The sequence below is a fragment of the Pleurodeles waltl genome, chromosome 9, assembly GCF_031143425.1.
Source record: "Pleurodeles waltl isolate 20211129_DDA chromosome 9, aPleWal1.hap1.20221129, whole genome shotgun sequence".
Classification (NCBI taxonomy): domain Eukaryota; kingdom Metazoa; phylum Chordata; class Amphibia; order Caudata; family Salamandridae; genus Pleurodeles; species Pleurodeles waltl.
This window is the reverse complement of record NC_090448.1, coordinates 290725270-290744786: the sequence shown is the minus strand read 5'-3', so window position 1 is coordinate 290744786 and position 19517 is coordinate 290725270. Positions and strand designations below refer to the sequence as shown.

Genomic DNA, 19517 nt, shown 5'->3' with positions numbered 1-19517 from the left:
TCTCACCATGGAGGATTTCGCAAGTCACATACATGGGCCTGGTCATACGTCCTTATACAGACGTTACAAGGTTCTGAATTCTGGTGCATGAATGTGACACATTCAGCACCAAACTATCCATGCATCCATCAACATTGTGGAATCCAATCACAGGAGATTCAACATACTTAATTTTAGGAGTAGTAACTTGTTTCAAAAAATAAATACAATAACCTAAAATGCTGTGGATAGCATCTATGTACTTTAGACAAGAAGGCCTTAATGACATATATGTGCCTGGCACCGAAAAGTCCAGTTCTGCTAGTTGAAATGCAAATGTTTTTCTATATGTGAATATGCTCTTCAATTCAGCTACATTAAGCCTTGACAAGCTTTTTTCGAATTTCATCAGAGCATTTTAATTTCAAATAATCGCAACAGAAATGCAGGTTTCAGATATGCACATCATGAAAGTGTGAAATTGATTCAGCAGCCAGGATTGCGAAGACAATTTTCCTCATCTCTGAAATCATCTCATACAAGCAATCGTCTATGACCAGGAGGTTGACAAAGTTCCAAAGTAACATCCCTTACAACTAAAAAGATATCATAACACCGCCACCCCATAATAATCATAAAAAAACAGAAAGGCAAATGTTACATTATCTATCATAAAATAAGAACAATAGCAATAACACAAGCATAGATCCCATAAATTATTTTATAAAAAACAAATAAGGGATCTAGGATGCAAAGACACATAGTTGGATCACTGGCATAAGAGAATGTGTAAGAAAAAAAACTTAGGGGGTGATTCTAACATTGGCGGGCGGCGGAGACCGCCCGCCAATGTTCCCCCGTCAAAATACCGCTCCGCGGTCACAAGACCGCTGAGGGTATTTTGAAATTTGCCCTGGGCTGGCGGGCGGCCGCCAAAAGGCCGCCCGCCAGCCCAGGGCAAATCTACCTTCCCACGAGGACGCCGGCTCCGAATGGAGCCGGCGTAGTGGGAAGGTGCTACGGGTGCAGTTGCACCCGTCGCGTATTTCAGTGTCTGCTTTGCAGACACTGAAATACACAGTGGGGCCCTCATACGGGGGCCCCGCGGCACCCCCTACCGCCATCCTGTTCCTGGCGGGAGACCCGCCAGGAACAGGATGGCGGTAGGGGTTGTCAGAATACCCATGGCTGCGGAGCGCGCTCCGCAGCCATGGAGGATTCACCCGAGCAGCGGAAAGTCGGCGGGAGACCGCCGACTTTCCGTTTCTGACCGCGGCTGAACCGCCGCGGTCAGAATGCTCGAGGGAGCACCGCCAGCCTGTTGGCGGTGCTCCCGTGGTCGGTGACCCTGGCGGTCACCGGCCGCCAGGGTCAGAATGACCCCCTTAATCTTTGAACATAGTCCCACCAGCATACATGAGTGTTCATAGATCGATCTTATATATGCTTATTTACAGTTCTTTGATCACTCACAAGTGTTTTCTTCCCAGTACTCTTAGGGCTAGATTATACATTTGACAGAGTGGTATTCCTGCGTGGGTTTCCACTCCACTGAATTAAAACAGACAAGGTAATCCTGCACTGTATTTTACTGGCCTGAAAATCTGACCAGTAAAATCACAAGAACCCTGGGCTGTAATCACAACCTGACCTCAGCTCCCGCCTGACTCACTCTCATGGGATGGGGGAGAACAGAATGCACAGAACCTGCGGTACACTGATGGACAGCCCAAAACATGCCCTTCACCCCCACAACACAACAGCCCCAACCTCCCACTTTCATATACTGCTGGCTATACTGCCTGCGCAGGGCAGATGCGAGTGTATGTGTCCCTCGAATGGTGAGACCACATGCAAATTAGGATCTGGAAAATCTGGGTTTGTGTATTATTCCCCAGTCTGGGGCAAATAGTTGTAATAGCCAAATTTATGTGCAGGGACCCTGGCCAGAAATTCTATTTCTGCCACACGGAATACCCATGCATAAATCCGGCCACCTTACAATTGGGGCCAAAATAGAAAAGTACTGGTGTAGTCTTTACGTCCTCCACAAATTGCCCTCCAACACCACAGGCCTTGTCATAACCACAATTAATTATTTTGGCTCAAAGGATTTAGATAACCCTTTCCTCACGCCTCTCATCTTTTTCACTCATACCATATCATCACACTTGCACTGTCATAAGTACACATTTGTCTTCATGCTGTGCTTCTATTTGCATTTCCTCTGATGTTCCTCAATCTTCTTCCCACCCTTCTGGACAAACCTGGACCTTTCCTCACCCCTCAGTCATTGAGGGAAAATTTTGGACAATCAACCCTGAAGGCACTCGAATGGTGACTTTCCAGTAACAACTTTCAATGCTATGCAATAAGCTCATAACGTTTCTCTCAGTACATTTTTCTTCACCTTGCTCCATCTAAATGCAGGCCCTAATCACTCAATTCACACGCTCCACTTTTCTACTTGTTAGTAGCAGTGGTTGTTACCGAACGGTTTTGTCCTCGATCCTAACATCGCCTCAATAACAAATTGTCCACGCTATGTGTAATAATCTGAGGTAGGCTATCTCTGGAGAACACATTCTTTAAAAACTCCGTTATGGTAGAAGCAGTAACCATATTCACACTTATGAATGATGCCCACTAGGAATAATAGTCAACTTAAATCAACAAGAAATTATGACTTAGGTAACATGGTCAACAGATCCCTTGACGCCCATGTCTAACTTACTCCATAGAAACATAGAAGCCACTACAATGGTGTTTCTTTTCTCACCTTAATTTTGTCTCTGGTGGCACACTGGCTGCATTCCTTGATATCTACGTCCAACATTGCATCCATTCCTGAAGACTGGTGTACTTCATTGATTTTGGCTTTAGTAATGCTATTTATCGTGCTGCTCAATGTGAGATTGATTATCTTCTCCAGAGCTTATTTTGGTTGAATGCCCCTTCCACCTCTTCTCAAGCTCCCCCCCCTTGATAAATCTCCCTTTCTAATGTTATGTCACATTCAGGTATTTCCACAGTTTCTTTTTTCATCATCAGTTGCCCTCTTCAATTGTAATTCAAGCTTCTTGTCATTAGCCTTACCATCGACTACTCCAGCTGTACATAGCTCGTCTATACACTCTTGGTTATTGCCCCTTTTCCCCACAATTAATACACAAAGCATTGCTAGATTTTAGGCACAGACTGAGTTACTCATTTCTCCACACTCACGAGCCTAGCTGCGGGGGTGAAGTGTGCGTGTGTCAACTTCTGGTGCTTGACGTCAGACATGAGTGTTCAGCAATAGACATAACAAATCTTTCTACCTATATTGAACACGTCAAAAACTGTAAAAACAAACTAACAAACATATTCTGTTTGCGCCGAATGTGCATCAAAAATTGTGACGCACATTCGATGCAAACCTTGCCCCATATTTATACAATTACGCCCGACCCCGCAAACATCAAAATCCCTCCGTGTCTATCATTTTCTGGATGCGGGAAACCGCCTTGCATTAATGATATGCAAGGTAGGCGTTCCCATCCCAAAAATTACTTTAAGGCCTGTGTGCTTTATTTATACTCCTGCGTCATTTTGACGCACAGGAGGGAGTGGACCTTAAAAAATGGCGCACAGCCCGATGTGTGCCGTTTTTTAACGCCTGGGTGAGGGTAGGCGTTAATGGACATGTGGGCCCACTTCCATGGTCTCTGACCATGGAAGCAGTCCAGAGGTGCCCTTCCCTGCCCCCAGGGACACCCCCTGCCACCCTCGCCCACCCCTGGAGGACACCCATAGATGGGGGGACCCATCCCAGGTAAGTACAGGTAAGTTGGGGTAAGTATAATTGTTTTATTTTTTTAAAGTGGCATAGGGGGGCCTAACTTGGCCCCCCCTACATGCCACTGTGCCCAATGGCCATGCCCAGGGGACAGATGTCCCCTGGGCAAGGGGGCATGACTCCTGTCTTTCCTAAGACAGGAGTCATTTCAATGGGATTGTGCGTCAAAAAATGGCGCACTTCCGGTTTGAGCCATGATTTTTTACTCAAACCTGACTTGCACCATTTTTTGACGCACAACCCCCATTTTTCCCTACGCCGGCGCTGCCTGGTTTGAGTCAATTTTTTTTTACTCTGACCAGCCTGCAGTGCCGGCTAACGTCATTCCTTAAATAAGCCACCTGCCTGGCGCGTAGGAATGGCGTTAGCCGGCAGTAAGGTTTTGACGCAAAACAGCACCGGTTTGCGTCAAAAATTATAAATATGGGCCTAAATGTGAAAAAGGTAATAACAACGCAAGATGTCAGTAGTGCTTGCAGGCAACCAGTTTCTGTGATCTAGTTTGTCCATTGTCCACTACTTGCAACTTAGATTAGTGTTTCTCAAATGCACAGTAAGTGATGAGAATGATGAAAGGACTATTCCAAATTATTTTACTGCTTCAGACCAATGTGCATAGTCTTTATAACTGTGTGCTCAAAATTTTCCACTTGTTTCATGGCGTGGGGTCACCAAGCAGTGGTTTTGTGATACCAAATATTCATATTGTTCAGTTACTTATAGACTTCAGCTCCCTAAATCTGTAGGATATTTCCCGTTTTTACTTCTTGTTGTAATGAATGAATAGAACATGTTTTCCAACTGTGATGCCACATAACCAAATTATAATGACGTTATGATATCCACCATGGTAGAGAAAGTATCAACACAGATCTTGCTCTATGGTACATAACATTCTTTCTCCATTAATATTGATGCTGGAGCTTCACCCTAACCATTCTGGCGGAGGAATCAACAGTTTATCAGTTCTTTGACTTTGGCATCAGGGTTAGAAAGTCATAAATTTCCCATCAACTAAGGCTTTGCTTTAATGGCACCTGGGTTCAAGGAGTAGAGAGTCAAGTGATTAATCCTTGGCCAATATTACACGTCTAAGTTATACACCTGTAGTTGTAAACTCGATTAAATATTGTGGGAGTGGCACTGGGCTGAAACAACGGGGTCAGCAGCTTATGATTGGTCACCACCTGGAAACAATGCGCCCCACGTTCTCGCCATTGGCTCGTTCTCTATTTAAGAGTATATGGTGTGTATGTCCTTTGGTGCCCACGCCAAAGTGATTGTTGCCAATTAACACCAGTTTTACTCTTCCACAGGGACATGATAAGTTTATGTTGAAAGCTCAAAACCCTCCATAGTGACTTCATAAAGTAATGCATCATTTGTGTCTTGAAACCCCGGCACAACTGGTAGCGCGTCAGAGCCTTAATAAGTAAACTTATAAGGAGACGGGTTTAGGTCGCTAAACCTTTGGACCACGTTCGGGTACTTCCCAGTACGAGAGGTCTTCTTGGCATCACTGATCAATAGATCAATAAACCAATCAATAATTACAATCACTGATCAACAAATTAGTCAATAACATGTAGTAAGAATCAATAAGTTGAACACACCATGACTTTTCAGTCATGAATAACCACACCAATTTAGTTAAGTGTTAGGATATTTATTTCCCTATTGGTTACAATCTAATGTCATCTCTGTTAATCTCAATTGCGATAAACCTCATTAGAAACTCTTCTAATTAGCAATTAGAAAACAGTTAATCAATTGCAAAGAGAATATTCATTCAGTATTTAGACACATCATTAATATGAAGCAACTTAACAAAGTCTCATTAATACATGATTCAACAAAGCAAGAACTCAGTCATTTGTCTATTTGCGTAAGATAATTGTGAACACCTTAACTAACCTCAAATCAGCATTAGCATGTTGGGCTTCATGCAAACATTTTAGCAAACACAAATTTAGAAAACGTATAAACTATGGCCTCTATCAAAATAGCAGTTGATACCTTGAAAGAAAAGGCAAACAGACAATTACAATTTTGCTTCAGATAGTTACCAATCCAACAGATCAGCAAACAGCGTCAGTCTTCGTCCTCAGGACATCAGTCAATTCACCATCAGCAGAGATAGGACGGGGCAAAGTCTCAAAATAGTGTGGATAAGGAATAGGACTCTTCCCTCATATGGAGGAGAAGTAAGGAAGGGCAAGAATGGGTAGAGAATGGTTTAGAGTATCAGGACAAAATACTAAAGGGATAGTAGCAAGCCCTCTGGTAAGTGAGCAAGAGAGTGAAAAGTCTCTGTGAGTGAGTGAAGTCTCTGTTTCTTCTTGGGTCACACCGTTAAATCAAAACTGTCTAATTAGCCCTTAACTCCTCATTGGATAATAATTGGTGCATCGTTATCTCTGTCCAATAATTCTTCAAGCATCTTGCCAGAATTTTCCACAAACCACAGTTCTCATGTCGCGGATTGGTCCATGTTATTGACGTCTTCAACGGTTGGAATGTCAGGTAGAAAAAAGTTACCCCTTGCGCTCCAGTCAGTGTCTCCATTGTTTTCTCCTACTACAGTTAACCCTGCACCCGTTACGAATTACACTGTTGCATTCAGCAAGAACGTCACCTTGAGCAAGTCAGGTCTCATGAGAAAGAATTTACTACAGCTACACACACATAACTTCTGGAAAAGTACAGCTTCGTGTCCTTCAGAAAAACAGCACATTACACACATTAGAAAATGCAGTTTAATATGAGGCCAGGCAGCTAGGCCCAGACCCTCGCTAAGCTAAGCCCGTCTAATTTTAATAAAGCAAACTCTTAATACATCACTCTAATTATGATATGTTAATACAAATTCAAAACATTATTGCATAATAATTCAGAATTAACAAGCTTTTCATTAGTCTTCATATATATTGGTAGCCACTCCCCGTGGGCACATTTCAAATGTGTGCATTATTTTCTATGTTAACACATTTTCTATGCAGCTTCATCACACAATATATTGCAAGCTTTTCATGTTAATATTGCTTTTAAAAGACACACTCCAACACAACCCCCCGTGCAGGCCAGTGGAGTCTTGGCAAGGATCTGTTGGCAGATTCAGAATAAAATGTGCACAGAATGCTGCAGTTCCCAAAAACCCGCACAAAGCTGTGAAACTTTCTGTTGCACTTGCCATCGTGCTGTCCTCTACCTTCCTTCACTTGACTCTCACCCCTTGAGCTCAGAATAAATAGACAAAAACTCCAGTTTGGTTTCAGGAACTCACATCTTCGGTGTGGCATGACAAACAAATAATGCTCGTCACCTCAAGCAAACTAGCCAGTCCCCTCAAACATCGTTTTGATAAACCATGGCATCAGAAGATATTTTGAAATTCAAATGTTTATATCTCTTGGAGTTCAGTTGCATGAAAAATATGGTACTATATCGATTCTGTTGTATATTTGAGGTTTATACAATAAAGTCTATTTGCAAGGACCATCTTGCCCCCTTCTGGTCCACCGTGAGGCCATCAAAGGTTGGCTTTAGGTTTCTTTCTCTTTTTATGGCTTTGTTCAAAAGTCTTCATATAAACACATTTGCCAGCTGCTCCCACCTAAGGTGTCAAAGCACCTCCAGCCCACCTGTCAAGTCAGTGTGTAGAGTGACTGGTGTTGTATGGAGCCTGCCCAGCCCTGAAAACAACTATACACTTTCAATAAATACTGAATTTCACCACGCCCTCATGGTTTGTTTTCTGTCCTTTCCGCAATTTTACTTCCAGAATATTAGGGTCCACAGAATGCCATTGTCATCAGACTCAGTGTCAGTATGGCTTCTAAGTTTATGCCTAGGTCATATATCAGTGGTCTCAAACTGAACACTTACACCCCTGAGCTATTTGCATCCATACCACCTTACTCTAGCCATCTTAAGTGTACATGCTGGCCAGCTCTCTATCATGCATTTATGTTTAGTTACTGACCCACCCTTTCTTGGGCTTGACAAGGATAAACTGCTGATAGTCCAGGTCAAATTGATGGTTAAAGTGTGCTTCCAAGCAGGGGCGGCTCCTTCACAATGGCAGAGGGGCGTCGCCCCTGTGGCTTAAAGCCAGCAGATGAAAAATAAAACTACAGCTTGCTATTATTTTACTTTTCATCTGCTGGCTCAATCAGCGTGTGAAGAGAGGGGCAGGGCTCTGCCCTGGGGGGAGGGGCGGGAGAGGAGGAGAGAGTACCCCTAAATGCACATGTGTGTCTGGTCGGCCATCTCAGACCGCCAAATACACATGCACACTTAGGTTTGTCCAACCTGTCTGTGTTGAACAGCCGGGCTAGAAAAACTGCACAAACCCCAGGGCAGTGTCTGAGCAGCAGTCTAAGCCACTCAGACCAGTCCTGACGCTGCTTTCATGCAGTATTTAGCATGAAAGCAGCGCCAGGATTGCTGGGGAGCCTGTGCTGGTGTCCAAGTGAATGCTGGGACACCAGACGAAGAGCAAGGTGGCAGGAGGCAGCGACGAGAACGGCAAGTGTTTTCTTTTTTTATTTCCCTGTCACCCCCAATTGACATTTGTGGCAGCCGCCACCGCTTCCAAGGCTGCCAAAACATCTTCATAATCATTTTCACCACTGATGTCACATAGTTTGTATGTGTCATTTTCTGCATAATAGAGGAGCAATGATCATCGGACACCATTCTCTTGCCTTCATGTCACATCTTGAAGAAATGATTTAGGCTTCCATTCTAAACTTTCAGGAATTTGCAGCAGTCGTTGGTGCTGCCAGTTCACTGAAACACAGGATCCAGCAGCCACATGACCCTGACAAAGATCTCGCCACTGCTGTGGCATATAAACTGCCTTGCTCACCCCTTAATTTGAGTCATTGTGGTGACCAACACAGCAGCCTTCAGGTATCCTCCCCTGATCAGTAGTGTTCTATTATGAGTGTATCTTTCCTCCCAACCAGGAACTTGTTCTTTGTGCCTGCGTACCATCACATGCACTGCCAAATAAATAAACATTTGTGCAGAATTAAACTTTTTCAATCTGAAACGTCGAGAATTCTCAAATCTATTAAGGACTCAGAGGCACAGATGATGCTTCTCTCTCTTTATTACTGAAAATTACAGTAGCCAGTCATATCAGAAAAGACAAACATCACATAGTAGCTACTACATTTCCCAGGAGTCACTGCCCCATCATCATCATCATCATCATCATCACCCCAACACCAACCAGGGTTCACCTGCACCATGTAGGACTTGGTAACACATTAGTCCCTCCTATTTCTTTACGTAATTCAAACACAATTCAAGAGAACAAGAATGCAAGGAAAACTCAATACAACAGTCCGTAACTGCTCAGAAACCACTCCACCAAACCATACTTGTGCACTCAGCACTTTCAGCACTGCACATCAGAAGGATACTCCCATGGACCGTCTATGATGGTTGAGAATCTGTACCTTTTGAAAGAAAGAACTTTATCATAACACCATTTCCACCAGAAATCTCATATCCAAAGGGAGGTCAGTCAGTTACATCAACATCTTAGTAACTGTCATGCAATACAAGAAGGATAATCCTTGCCTTTGAGTACTTAATAGAATTGAAAATTCTTGATGCATCAGCTTGAAAATTTCCATACCGTGTCAGGACCAGAGGCTTCATATTATACTTGTTTAAAGCAGTGCCACCATCGCTGAAGCTAGATCCACATTGGTTGTGATAAAATACCTTAAATGTCAATTCAGGTGACAAATCTGCTGCCACTATAATGTCCTCTAAATGAAAACCCATAGAGTATGCTTTAGATGCTACAGCGCCTTGAACAGAATGTGCACCAAGAACAGATACGTAAATCCCAGCCACTGAAAGAAGCCACTGAGCTGTTGATGAAATCGGACGAACAATAAGTAGAGCAATAAGTAACTGGCCCCTGGGATGTTGTTGAAGTTCCTAGATACAATCCTCATACGTTCTACGACACCGTTCCACACGGAGTTTATGATTGTCTGGAAACACTGGATAAATTACACACCAAGAATAGATCTTTGGGCAATTAGAAATTCGAAATGTCACCTCCGAGGGAGAAAATACTTTACCTGTGATCTCTAGTATTACCATGTCCTAGATGCATCTGCACGAAATTAGGCAGAAGAGAAGAGTTAACTTGGCAAAAAGTTGTTTCACAGAAAGGTCTGCACTTGTTGGCTAAGATCGTAAAAATCTGAGGACAACATCCACATCTGACAACACCAAACACCTAGGTTTGGGCAGACAAACCGTTTTAATTCCTCTAAGGACATTACAGACCGAAGGGTGTTTAGCAACCGGTGTTCCGGTGACCTTCAGAAATGACTGAACTGAAGTGGTTGACCGACCTGTCATCCTGAAGCCAACCTGTGGACCTGGAGCCTTTTGCTGCCTTCTGCAACAATCAGTTGCACATCTGCCCTCATGGGATCCACACTACTCTTGACACACCAAGCAACCCTTCTTCACATTGCCGAGGCATATCTCTTATAGGTACCAAGAGCTCAAGACTGAAAGAGGAAGTAATTAATCTGTTCCATAAAGCCTGGCAATTGCCATTATTTCCCGAAACCCTGCAGGCCATGAGACAAGCAGCCCTCTGAGGTCAACAAATGTGGGAGTCCCGCTAGGGCCGTAAGAAGGTCTCAGAGGTCTCAATTTTCTTTGACAGGTCACAAGACAACTTTATTGCCACCAGAAACTAAGGTTGAGCTTTCCAGAAGGGACTGACAAGAATCAATTCCACCGTTTGACGGAGGACCGGTTGAAACCACCCACCCTTCTTCTGCACAAGAAAAATAATGCTGACCAAACCGCTGGCGTGTGGGACAGAGGGAACAATTGTTTCCTTGTGTAACATTTGCAACAAATGCAGAGTCTATGTGTAGTCTTTCTGTTTGGGAAAAATGGAGAGGGGAATGGCAAATGTTCCAGCCTGAGGGACACAGCTAGCTTCAGTCTGTAGCCCTGGACAGTCTCTAACACCCATGCATCATGTGTGATCATTTCTCAAATGTGTAGGAATGTCTGAACTTGTTTCCAAAATCTCTTCAGAATTTGGAATAATCGGAGTCTGAGGGACTGTATCATCCTCCACAGTAGGAGCTCTTCTGGAAACAACCACATCTTCCTTTGTCTCTAGAGGGATGAAAGGTATTCTATCCAGAATTCGCCCATGCTCCTCTTCCTCTGGGATTAAAACTTCAGTTGGAGGTCTGGTGGAAACCATGGCCTGGTGCACGACCTCTGAAGATCCTGGACCTGACAAAAAGCCACTGTTGAAGAACTTCTTTAGTGAAGTCTGGGCTTTATTCAAAGCTGGAAAAGCAGCAACATATTTGCTGAGATATTTCACAATCCTGAACCCAAAGCGAAGGCCATTGGCTAAGGGGCCTGCCTCAGATGCAGCCAGCACTGTCAATTTTAGCTTGATGCGCATTAATAATGATTTGCGTTTTTCTGCAGTAATTGTGCAATTGGCATTGCCTCTGAGGCATACAGAACTCTGGGGCCACCCCAGCAGGTTATCCAGATTGACTGGTGCATTCATTTCTATGGCTTCCAGAATTTTGGTTATCGGGCAGGAGAGGTTGAGAAGTTTGCCCTGACCTCTGCACCAAGTGAGGTCAATTCTTAAGATCTCTGAAGTGTTTCTTTAGGAAATTTGTCAAGTTAGGATCTAGGTTGGGGGTGTCAATGACCTTACCCAGAAGTAATGCTCTAGGGCATTCCTTTCTAAGTTTTGCACGAACCTCTCTTTCAAAGCCCTTGTGTAACTGTGGTTGTACATAGTCTGTTACTTCCAGGCTAGGTGCCCATTCGGTTGAGAGAGTTTGAACAATGTCATCTGGCTCAAAATCCAGTTGCCTGACTTGGACCCCAGAAGGCTTCTCCATCACATGGTGGGACTTTATTTTACATTTTGAAGCAGTGTGCTGTGGCTCTTCTTTAGATTGGCCTCATTTGGAGGATTGAGTCGAGAAATCATCTAAGGAAAGATCATCCCTTTGAGTGGACCTAGAAGGGCCAGGAACATTTGTGTCACCGTAGCCGTGACCCAACAGGGCAGAATCAGTAATTGTATCTAGAAATTCAGCATGGAGCCAATTGGAGGTCTCTTTCTGTGGAGGGGGGGGGGGGATAGAGGTTTGCCAATTTTACCTCTAAGAAGGTGAGGGTGGGGGCAGGGAGTGGATTTTATTTGGATGTTCAATGTTAAATATCTTCTAGCATAGCACTTCAGTGGTTGAGTGAAGGGGCACAGTGCTAATACTAATGCCTTATTTACAGACTCTTGGATTGAGTTATTGAGTGCATCCATCAGTCTTTCCTCCACCTGAAAATCGTATGGGGCTTCCCCATACTCTTCATACTTGTCATAATCATCAGGAAGATAATGAGCCATTTTGATGCAGAGCACCAGACCTGTACTCTCAGTGAGAGGCGACCTAAAAACAAGGGGGCAGGCCCAGGCAGGTTAATAGCAAAGCAAATAAGGGCCTCATTTACAAGGCCTTCGCACCACTGTTGCCTAATTTATTTTTCATGTAACAGTGGAGCAAGCAGTGCCCTACACTGCTCCATGTTTACAAACTGACACATTGGGCCCAATGTGTCAGTTTGTAAAGCCTTGCATCACATTATACCCGTGCCAGGTATAATGTATGCAAGGTAGGCGTTCCCACGTGAAATGCCACACAGAACTGACGCAGTGAAATTTACATTTCACTGCGTCATTCTGCAACTTCACTGAGTCAGAATTTTACCGCCTGCTCAGAGCAGGCGTAAAACTGACACAGGGCATTTCTCAATGGGGGTCTCCAGGCATTGCTGGAGTAGCATCATTTTTTTTAATCTAGTCCAGTAATGCATGAGTTTAGCGTCATCCATGGTGTTGTTAGGGGGTCGTAGGTCAGCGCAAGAAATCTGACACATCAGAGCCAATGCATCAGATTCTTTTAAATGAGGCCCTGAGTATGTCTTAAAGTTAAGTGCTGTGCACCTCACTGTAGAAGGAGCCACATGCTACCCTTAGGGCAAGACCCTGATATCATGTATCATAGCCACGTCAAGCGAAGGAGGCGGCCAACCTGATCAGTGTGCTGCGCGGCAGGGAACAGAGCTCATTCCCCATGATGTGGTGAATTGAAATCAAGAACAGGCTTACTGCAGGGCTCGTGATAGAAAGAGGACTTTGTCTCACAGGGCCACGAGCACCCACATGTCCTCTTTAGTCTTAAATTTCCGCTCCACACCAGCAAGAGACACTGTTTCATTCAGTCAAACCACAAACGACCAATCTGCATAAAAACATGCTCATAGATAGATAGATAGATAGATAGATAGATAGATAGATAGATAGATAGATAGATAGATAGATAGATAGATGCTTCAGCGCACAAATGCTCACAAGGGCCCCATGGCCTAGGCGAAGAAGTTCAACAGTCAATAACAATAAGGAACACTTATCTGTGGCTGATCAGCAGCAAAGAATGAGGAAGAACTAATGGGCTGGTGGATAATAATGGGGCAGGATCTCATCAGAAATGTATTATTATCTTGTTATTTTTGTCATATGATTGGCTGCTGTAATTTTCAGTAGTAAAGAGAGAGAGAGAAGCATAATCCGGAGCCTCTGGTCCTGACATAGGATCACTGGTGCCCAAGCAGAGTTGAGTCCAGTTGTGGATGTGGATGTCTATGTAAACATCTGGCGTGTGACATCAGATCTCTGTGTAAAGCAATAGACATAAGATCAGTCTCTCTATGGAAATCAACTCACCCAGTGATTTCTATCCACTGCAACTAAATAAGACTGCCGGGTGCATACACACCTAAGTAGGGTCAGAGGCAATGTGTGTGCGAGTAAACAGACCCTGACATTAGGACACAGAAAGGCTGCTAAGAAATGTGTAGGGGATGTGTGAAGGCAACACAATGTCACAGTACTCACAAATTGCAGCTGAAGAGAGATGCATGCAAGAGACAGAGTATCTACACATTTCAACTAGTTTGTTTTCTAAACATTCTGGAATTTTGAAAATAAATACAGTGTGTGTGGATTAATGTACGTTTCGCATGGATTGGAAATTAATTGCTTTTTCTGCCCTCTACAGGTCCAGATGACCACCATGTGCATCTCAGTCAGTCTGAGCGGTTCTGTCGTACTTGGCTGCCTTTTTACCCCCAAACTGCACATCATCCTTTTCCAACCCCAGAAGAACACTGCCAGCCACCGCATCACCACAACCCGCTTCAGCGTCACTGCTGCAGGATCAGCCTGCTCCCACGGTGAGTCTTACAGTATGAGAGAGAGAACCCAAGACCCTATCCTGTGTTCATGTTAATGAGTAAACCGTGTTTGTCCACAGCTTACGCATGGCTAAACAGTGGTTTAGCCATGCTTTTGATCATACATTTGACAGGACAGAGCCTGAGAATCCACACCTTGTTTTCAAACTGGTATTGCACTGCTGAAACATTCTTACCCTCTGTGCCTACTTGACCCATTCTGTCTGCAGGATGTAATGCTGGAGCAGTTGCAGTCTCTGCTAGAGTTCTGCTGCTCCTCCCTTCCTCTTTTGGTCCCTGAGCATGTTGTTCTCTATAATGACATGTTAAACTGAAGGTGGTTCGGCTGCAGCCCAAGGACCATATTACCATCCGCTCACTGTGTCTCTGCCTTGGTAACTAATGTGTTGACTGAGGTGCTGTGTTGCTAGTTCTGTCAAATCCTGAATGTTTGCTACACCCCTACTCTTTTTGTTTCTGCGCAAATATGACTATGTTGAATGGGCTTGTAGTTTATGAATAGGCTGTCCTTTGTGGATTTCATTTGTGTTTTCCCACAGTTTTCGAAACCTTTTGAAATCAGTGCTTATATGGGTTTATTCAACTGCCTACCCCAAGATAGACAAAAAACTATGTTTTTTCCAGTGTTTACAAAGGGTCGTTTTTATGCAATGATTGTTTAAGGCACATATTTAATTTAAAGGCAAATTAATGCATGGTATGGAGCGTCTTTCCATTAGCAGCATATTCAGTGGATTGATGTTAGACAGTTTTCAGCATAGAAAGTCGTCTATTGTACTCTCATTCATGTTATTACCCTCTCTCACATCACATTACTTCTCACACCCACTCTGCCAGGACTCTCTCTGGTTTACAGGACTATTAATGGACTAAAAAGGTAGGAGTGCTATAGTGAAATGTTTGTAGAAGAAAAATCCTGGGCTTGAATTGGGTGTGATTCATCTACTCCTTACTAATATGACATTGTAAGGGTAGTCAACCCTACCCACAGCATAGTAGCTTGTCAAACCTTTAACATTTTGAATTACACTAAAATAAGTTGTAGCCATGCATTCTAAGGCACCTGAAAATTGAAGCATTAGCATGGTCACCACTGTTTTCTGTAGTTGTCCCACTACATTAAGGTGATGCAGCTGTTGTGTGGACATTCATAGCTTCCAAATGTCCCCATGGAAAATGCCGCACTTTAAGTGAGGCCTGTCCTTTCAACCAATGTCACATTGTATTCTGGGATTTGAAATGTTGTTCTTAATATTCTAACTATGGGCTCAAAAACCTCAGCAGTACAGTGCTGCTGGCTAAAAAGCCAGGATTAACTGAAGGTATCACACATAACAATAGGGCACTATGGAGCTATGAATTTTGTTGGTATTTGGAAAGCCTTGGCATGTTTTCACCACTATCCCATATGCATATGATAGCACTCTTTTCCCAAGTACCTGTCCTTTTTTTTTTGCATTGAATGTTTAAAGCATGAGGTATTTGGCAGGTGACTTGCTATCAATACTGAAATGTTAGACAAAGGGCCATAGATATCAAAGGATTTTACCCATTTTGTCGGTAAATGTGAGAGTATGTACTGGCCAAGGTGATCTTCAATCAGAGAAAGAATTAAACACTGCCAAAGATCAAGTATCATTGAAAGATTCCAAGGATTTTCTACAGTGTATAATAAAATAATAGTTCGGGTATAAATCATGATTCTTAACCCAGTACCTTTAACTGAAACACACAAAACTGGAAGAAACAAAAGTAAACAAACAATATTGAAGTGACATACCTAAATAACAAAACTCTAATAGAATAATATTTGACCAGTCTTTCTTGCTGTTACCTGTCATGACAAGGTTTTGTTGTGTTGGCCCCTTCAGAAAGGCAGGTTTAAATGGATAGCCCAATTATTTCTTACTCATTACTAATTTTTTGTAGAGCGTGAAAAAGCCCTTGATTGCTTGAGGGGCACCAGAAGGATATAGGTGAACTGGTCAACTCACAAAAGAGAGCAACATAGAAACAGAAAGGATAGGAGATGATGTACCACCGTTTATCACACCAGTGGTAACTAGAGAATATGATTCTCCTACAGGATACTTGGAGGGAGACATCACTACCTGCTGGCTATGTTCCGCACCCGCTTCCACAGCTTAGACAAAGGGATAATTGGCTGTTTTTTTACCAGAGCACAGCATAACCATTCTAAACAAGCATGTTTTGATGTAAAGTTAGCACATGTCCAAGCCACAGAAGAGTGTTAACACATGCACTGGCCATGCCAAAGAAACTCAATGCATCGAGGGCCAAGATAACTGTGCAGAAATGTATGTCCTCTGATGTTCAAAAGAGATCTACCTTACAGATCCCACACCTAAACAAATGCCCTCCAATCTAGAATAAGTAACATTTGTTATTGGATCTAACACATTTTGTGACTGTGTAGTTTAACATTCCATGTAGGAGAATCTCTTAATTCCACCGTATTTAAGATTTTTTGACACTGTACAAGTTTTTTATTGCATGCCTTTTACTGTGCCCTTATCAGCATCTCCTTCTGTCTCTCTGCTGGTGTTTTCATAAACATGCTATGCTTGACAAAGCTACCTCAGGGACTTTGGGGACATATTCTGCAATGTCAGCCAATATTTGCTGAACAATAATATAGTGTATTATAATGACACATCTTTAATGGGCTTGAACAACATTTCCATAGAGAGAAATCAATCACAACCAGACACAGGGCGAGTTAGAGCAAAAAGATAAAGGAGGCTGATGGGTGGATGGACATCACTGTCTACAGGACTCAAAAAACAGAGCTCACTGGAACATCAACAATTAAAATGAGGGTCATATAGTTCAAACATGGAGAGGAAGAAAGGCCATTTGGGCACAGTGACAAAGCAGAATTGAGAGCGGAATCATGATGAAGGCAGGTAAAAGAAACTCACTGGGGTCAAAGTAACTAGAAGGGAATCTCATAGGCGTTAGGCACTAGAACTCCATATTGTGAACATCGGGTTTCCCATATAGAATAATAAAAAGGCAATGATAACTTAAAGACCATAAAGAAATACAGGAACGACGTTTGGATGAACAGGAAACAAGCCAATGGACTGTAGTTGACAAAGACGGTCTGATTCAAATACAACATCATCGAAAGTATTGCCCTTAGGATATGTGCAATTAAACTAACAAAAAAGGAGTTGTGGAAGAAGCTAGAACAACAGGGTGTTACATTCAGAACACAAACCTTTATAAAGATCTGACTCGGCTGCTTTAATTTTTTGCAAAAGGTTTAAGACAAATTTTTGAAAGACCAGAGAGAAAAATAACGGAGAAAGTAAACCAATGGTTTCAAGCAATATTTGTATCCATGTATTCAAACTGAATCAATATGTCGACCACACACACCCAAAATGTGTTACTTTTATTTAACTGGATACACCAATAATACAGCCTATATTCAAAACTAAAAGGCTGTAATTTTTTGCAAGAAGGTGTAATGTGAAAATCTCCTCCTCAGCTTCCCTACTGCTCAGTCTTGAAAATACATTCATATTTCTTTCTTCCTCTCTCGTCAGAACCAACGCGTCAGGCGCCAAGCAATCTGGCTCATCCATCTCACAAAACTATATGCAAGGTACACACTGTGGTATGCAAATGATTCCATGATCTTTTGCCCCGCTCCTACTCTTTATGTAGATCATATACTTCAATTCACATAGCTGCATCCATCAGCACCTCATCACTTCTAACTCCCAGACACCTCCTCAACAATAAAATCATTTTCTTCATAGCAAAAAGAAACCACTGGCCCTCAATCTAAAATCTTCCATCTCAGTGAGTACCATCAAAAAAGTAATCAAACACAACTTCTATCAACCTAGTCCTATCTCTATCACTTCCCACAATAACAAGATCACTTTCACTGAATGCACTGCACCAGGGATTCTAATATCTAACAATCTTCAATAATGTTAAAACTAACTTTTTTAATGATTCTGGTATAGATCGTACTTCTCTTTCTCCCCCACAGTTACTATCCATCACCAAGTTCCATGTATCATTTGATGTTAACAGCAAATAGGATTTTTGTTTCCCGTATTAAGCAAAATGATAAATACAGATTGTTAGAAATGGGGTTTCTGGTTGGCTAGGGTATGCACCTAAGCCAGGCAGAGCCCACCCACTCTAGTCATAGCAAGGGAGTTACACGTCCAAGATAACCCCTGCTCACCCCCTTGGTAGCTTGGCACAAGCAGTCAGGCCTAACCCAAAGGCAATGTGTAAAGCGTTTCCACAACACACACAACACACGTGACGCACTATCCCCACCAAAAAGGAAACACAACACCAAGTTACATGAAAATATACTGTATTCTACACAATGTAATTATTAGACCATACATCACATATCAGTAGTATCCTGCTACCTTAGCAATTGTCAGAATGTTACACATTAGTTACTCTGCAGACTAGCAGTAGTCACATATAACACACAGGTTACTCAGTATTCTGCAACATAAGCGGTAGTATAAATCAAGAAAGTCTTTAAAAATAACTTATGTTGCATGTACATAGTCATTGGGTAGTACCTGGTTATATTCAGGCACCTCTAGTGCCTGCAGAACGAAAAATGGGGGCCTGGCACTCCTCTGCGCAAAACGGGGGCCTCCTGTGAGCTCTGAGGCAGAGAGGGGCGGCACGCACCCCCTCTGTATTACTGATGGGCCCCTCTGGGGGCCCGCAATCACTGCCTCCCTCCCCGGGCCTCCACCGGCCCTCACGAAGGGGGGCCAAGATCGGCGATTACTTTTTGGTAAAGGAAGGTGGTGCTACGCACCCCCTCCAGTTTCAGGACATGCCCCTCCTGGGGCTCGCGATCACTGGAGGCCCCCCCGGTCCTCCACCAGCTCTCACAAGGGGGGTCCAAAGTCAGGGAGAAGTGTCAGGAGGAGGGGGGGACCACTCGCCCCCCCTGTTTCAAGGGCAAACGTTGAGCACCCCTGACCTTCACTGGCCCTCCAACGAGGGGAGGGGCCGAGGATCAGGCACTGGCCCACGAGGGGCCAGACAAGGGACCGGGGGTGCAGGGGAGCCTACGGTGAGGCTTCCGCCTCACCCGCGGTCCAACAGAGACTTCTCCTGGGCTTGGTGGGCCACAGCAGCCTGTCCCTGGAGAGCAGAAATTAAGGCGCAGGCTCACAGGTGAGGGGGTGCAGCAACAGGCCAGCACACAGAGGATGCAACAGGTGGCAAGTCCTTACAGTGACCAAACAGGTCACAGGTCAGCACAGCAGCAGCTGTCCATGGCGGTTCCTGGTGAGTCCTTCCAGCCTTTTGTGTCCCATTCCAA

The 19517-nt window shown here is 43.6% G+C and overlaps 1 protein-coding gene across 1 annotated transcript in view; it reads left to right on the top strand.

The window, feature by feature from the left end:
- GRM2 (glutamate metabotropic receptor 2) overlaps window positions 1–19517 on the top strand; it is a 438947-nt gene that overhangs the window by 399435 nt on the left and 19995 nt on the right. Inside the window, exon 5 of the mRNA XM_069206753.1 lies at window positions 13972–14146. Within this exon, the coding sequence (XP_069062854.1) occupies window positions 13972–14146 (175 nt within the window). The remainder of the gene's footprint in view (window positions 1–13971; window positions 14147–19517) is intronic.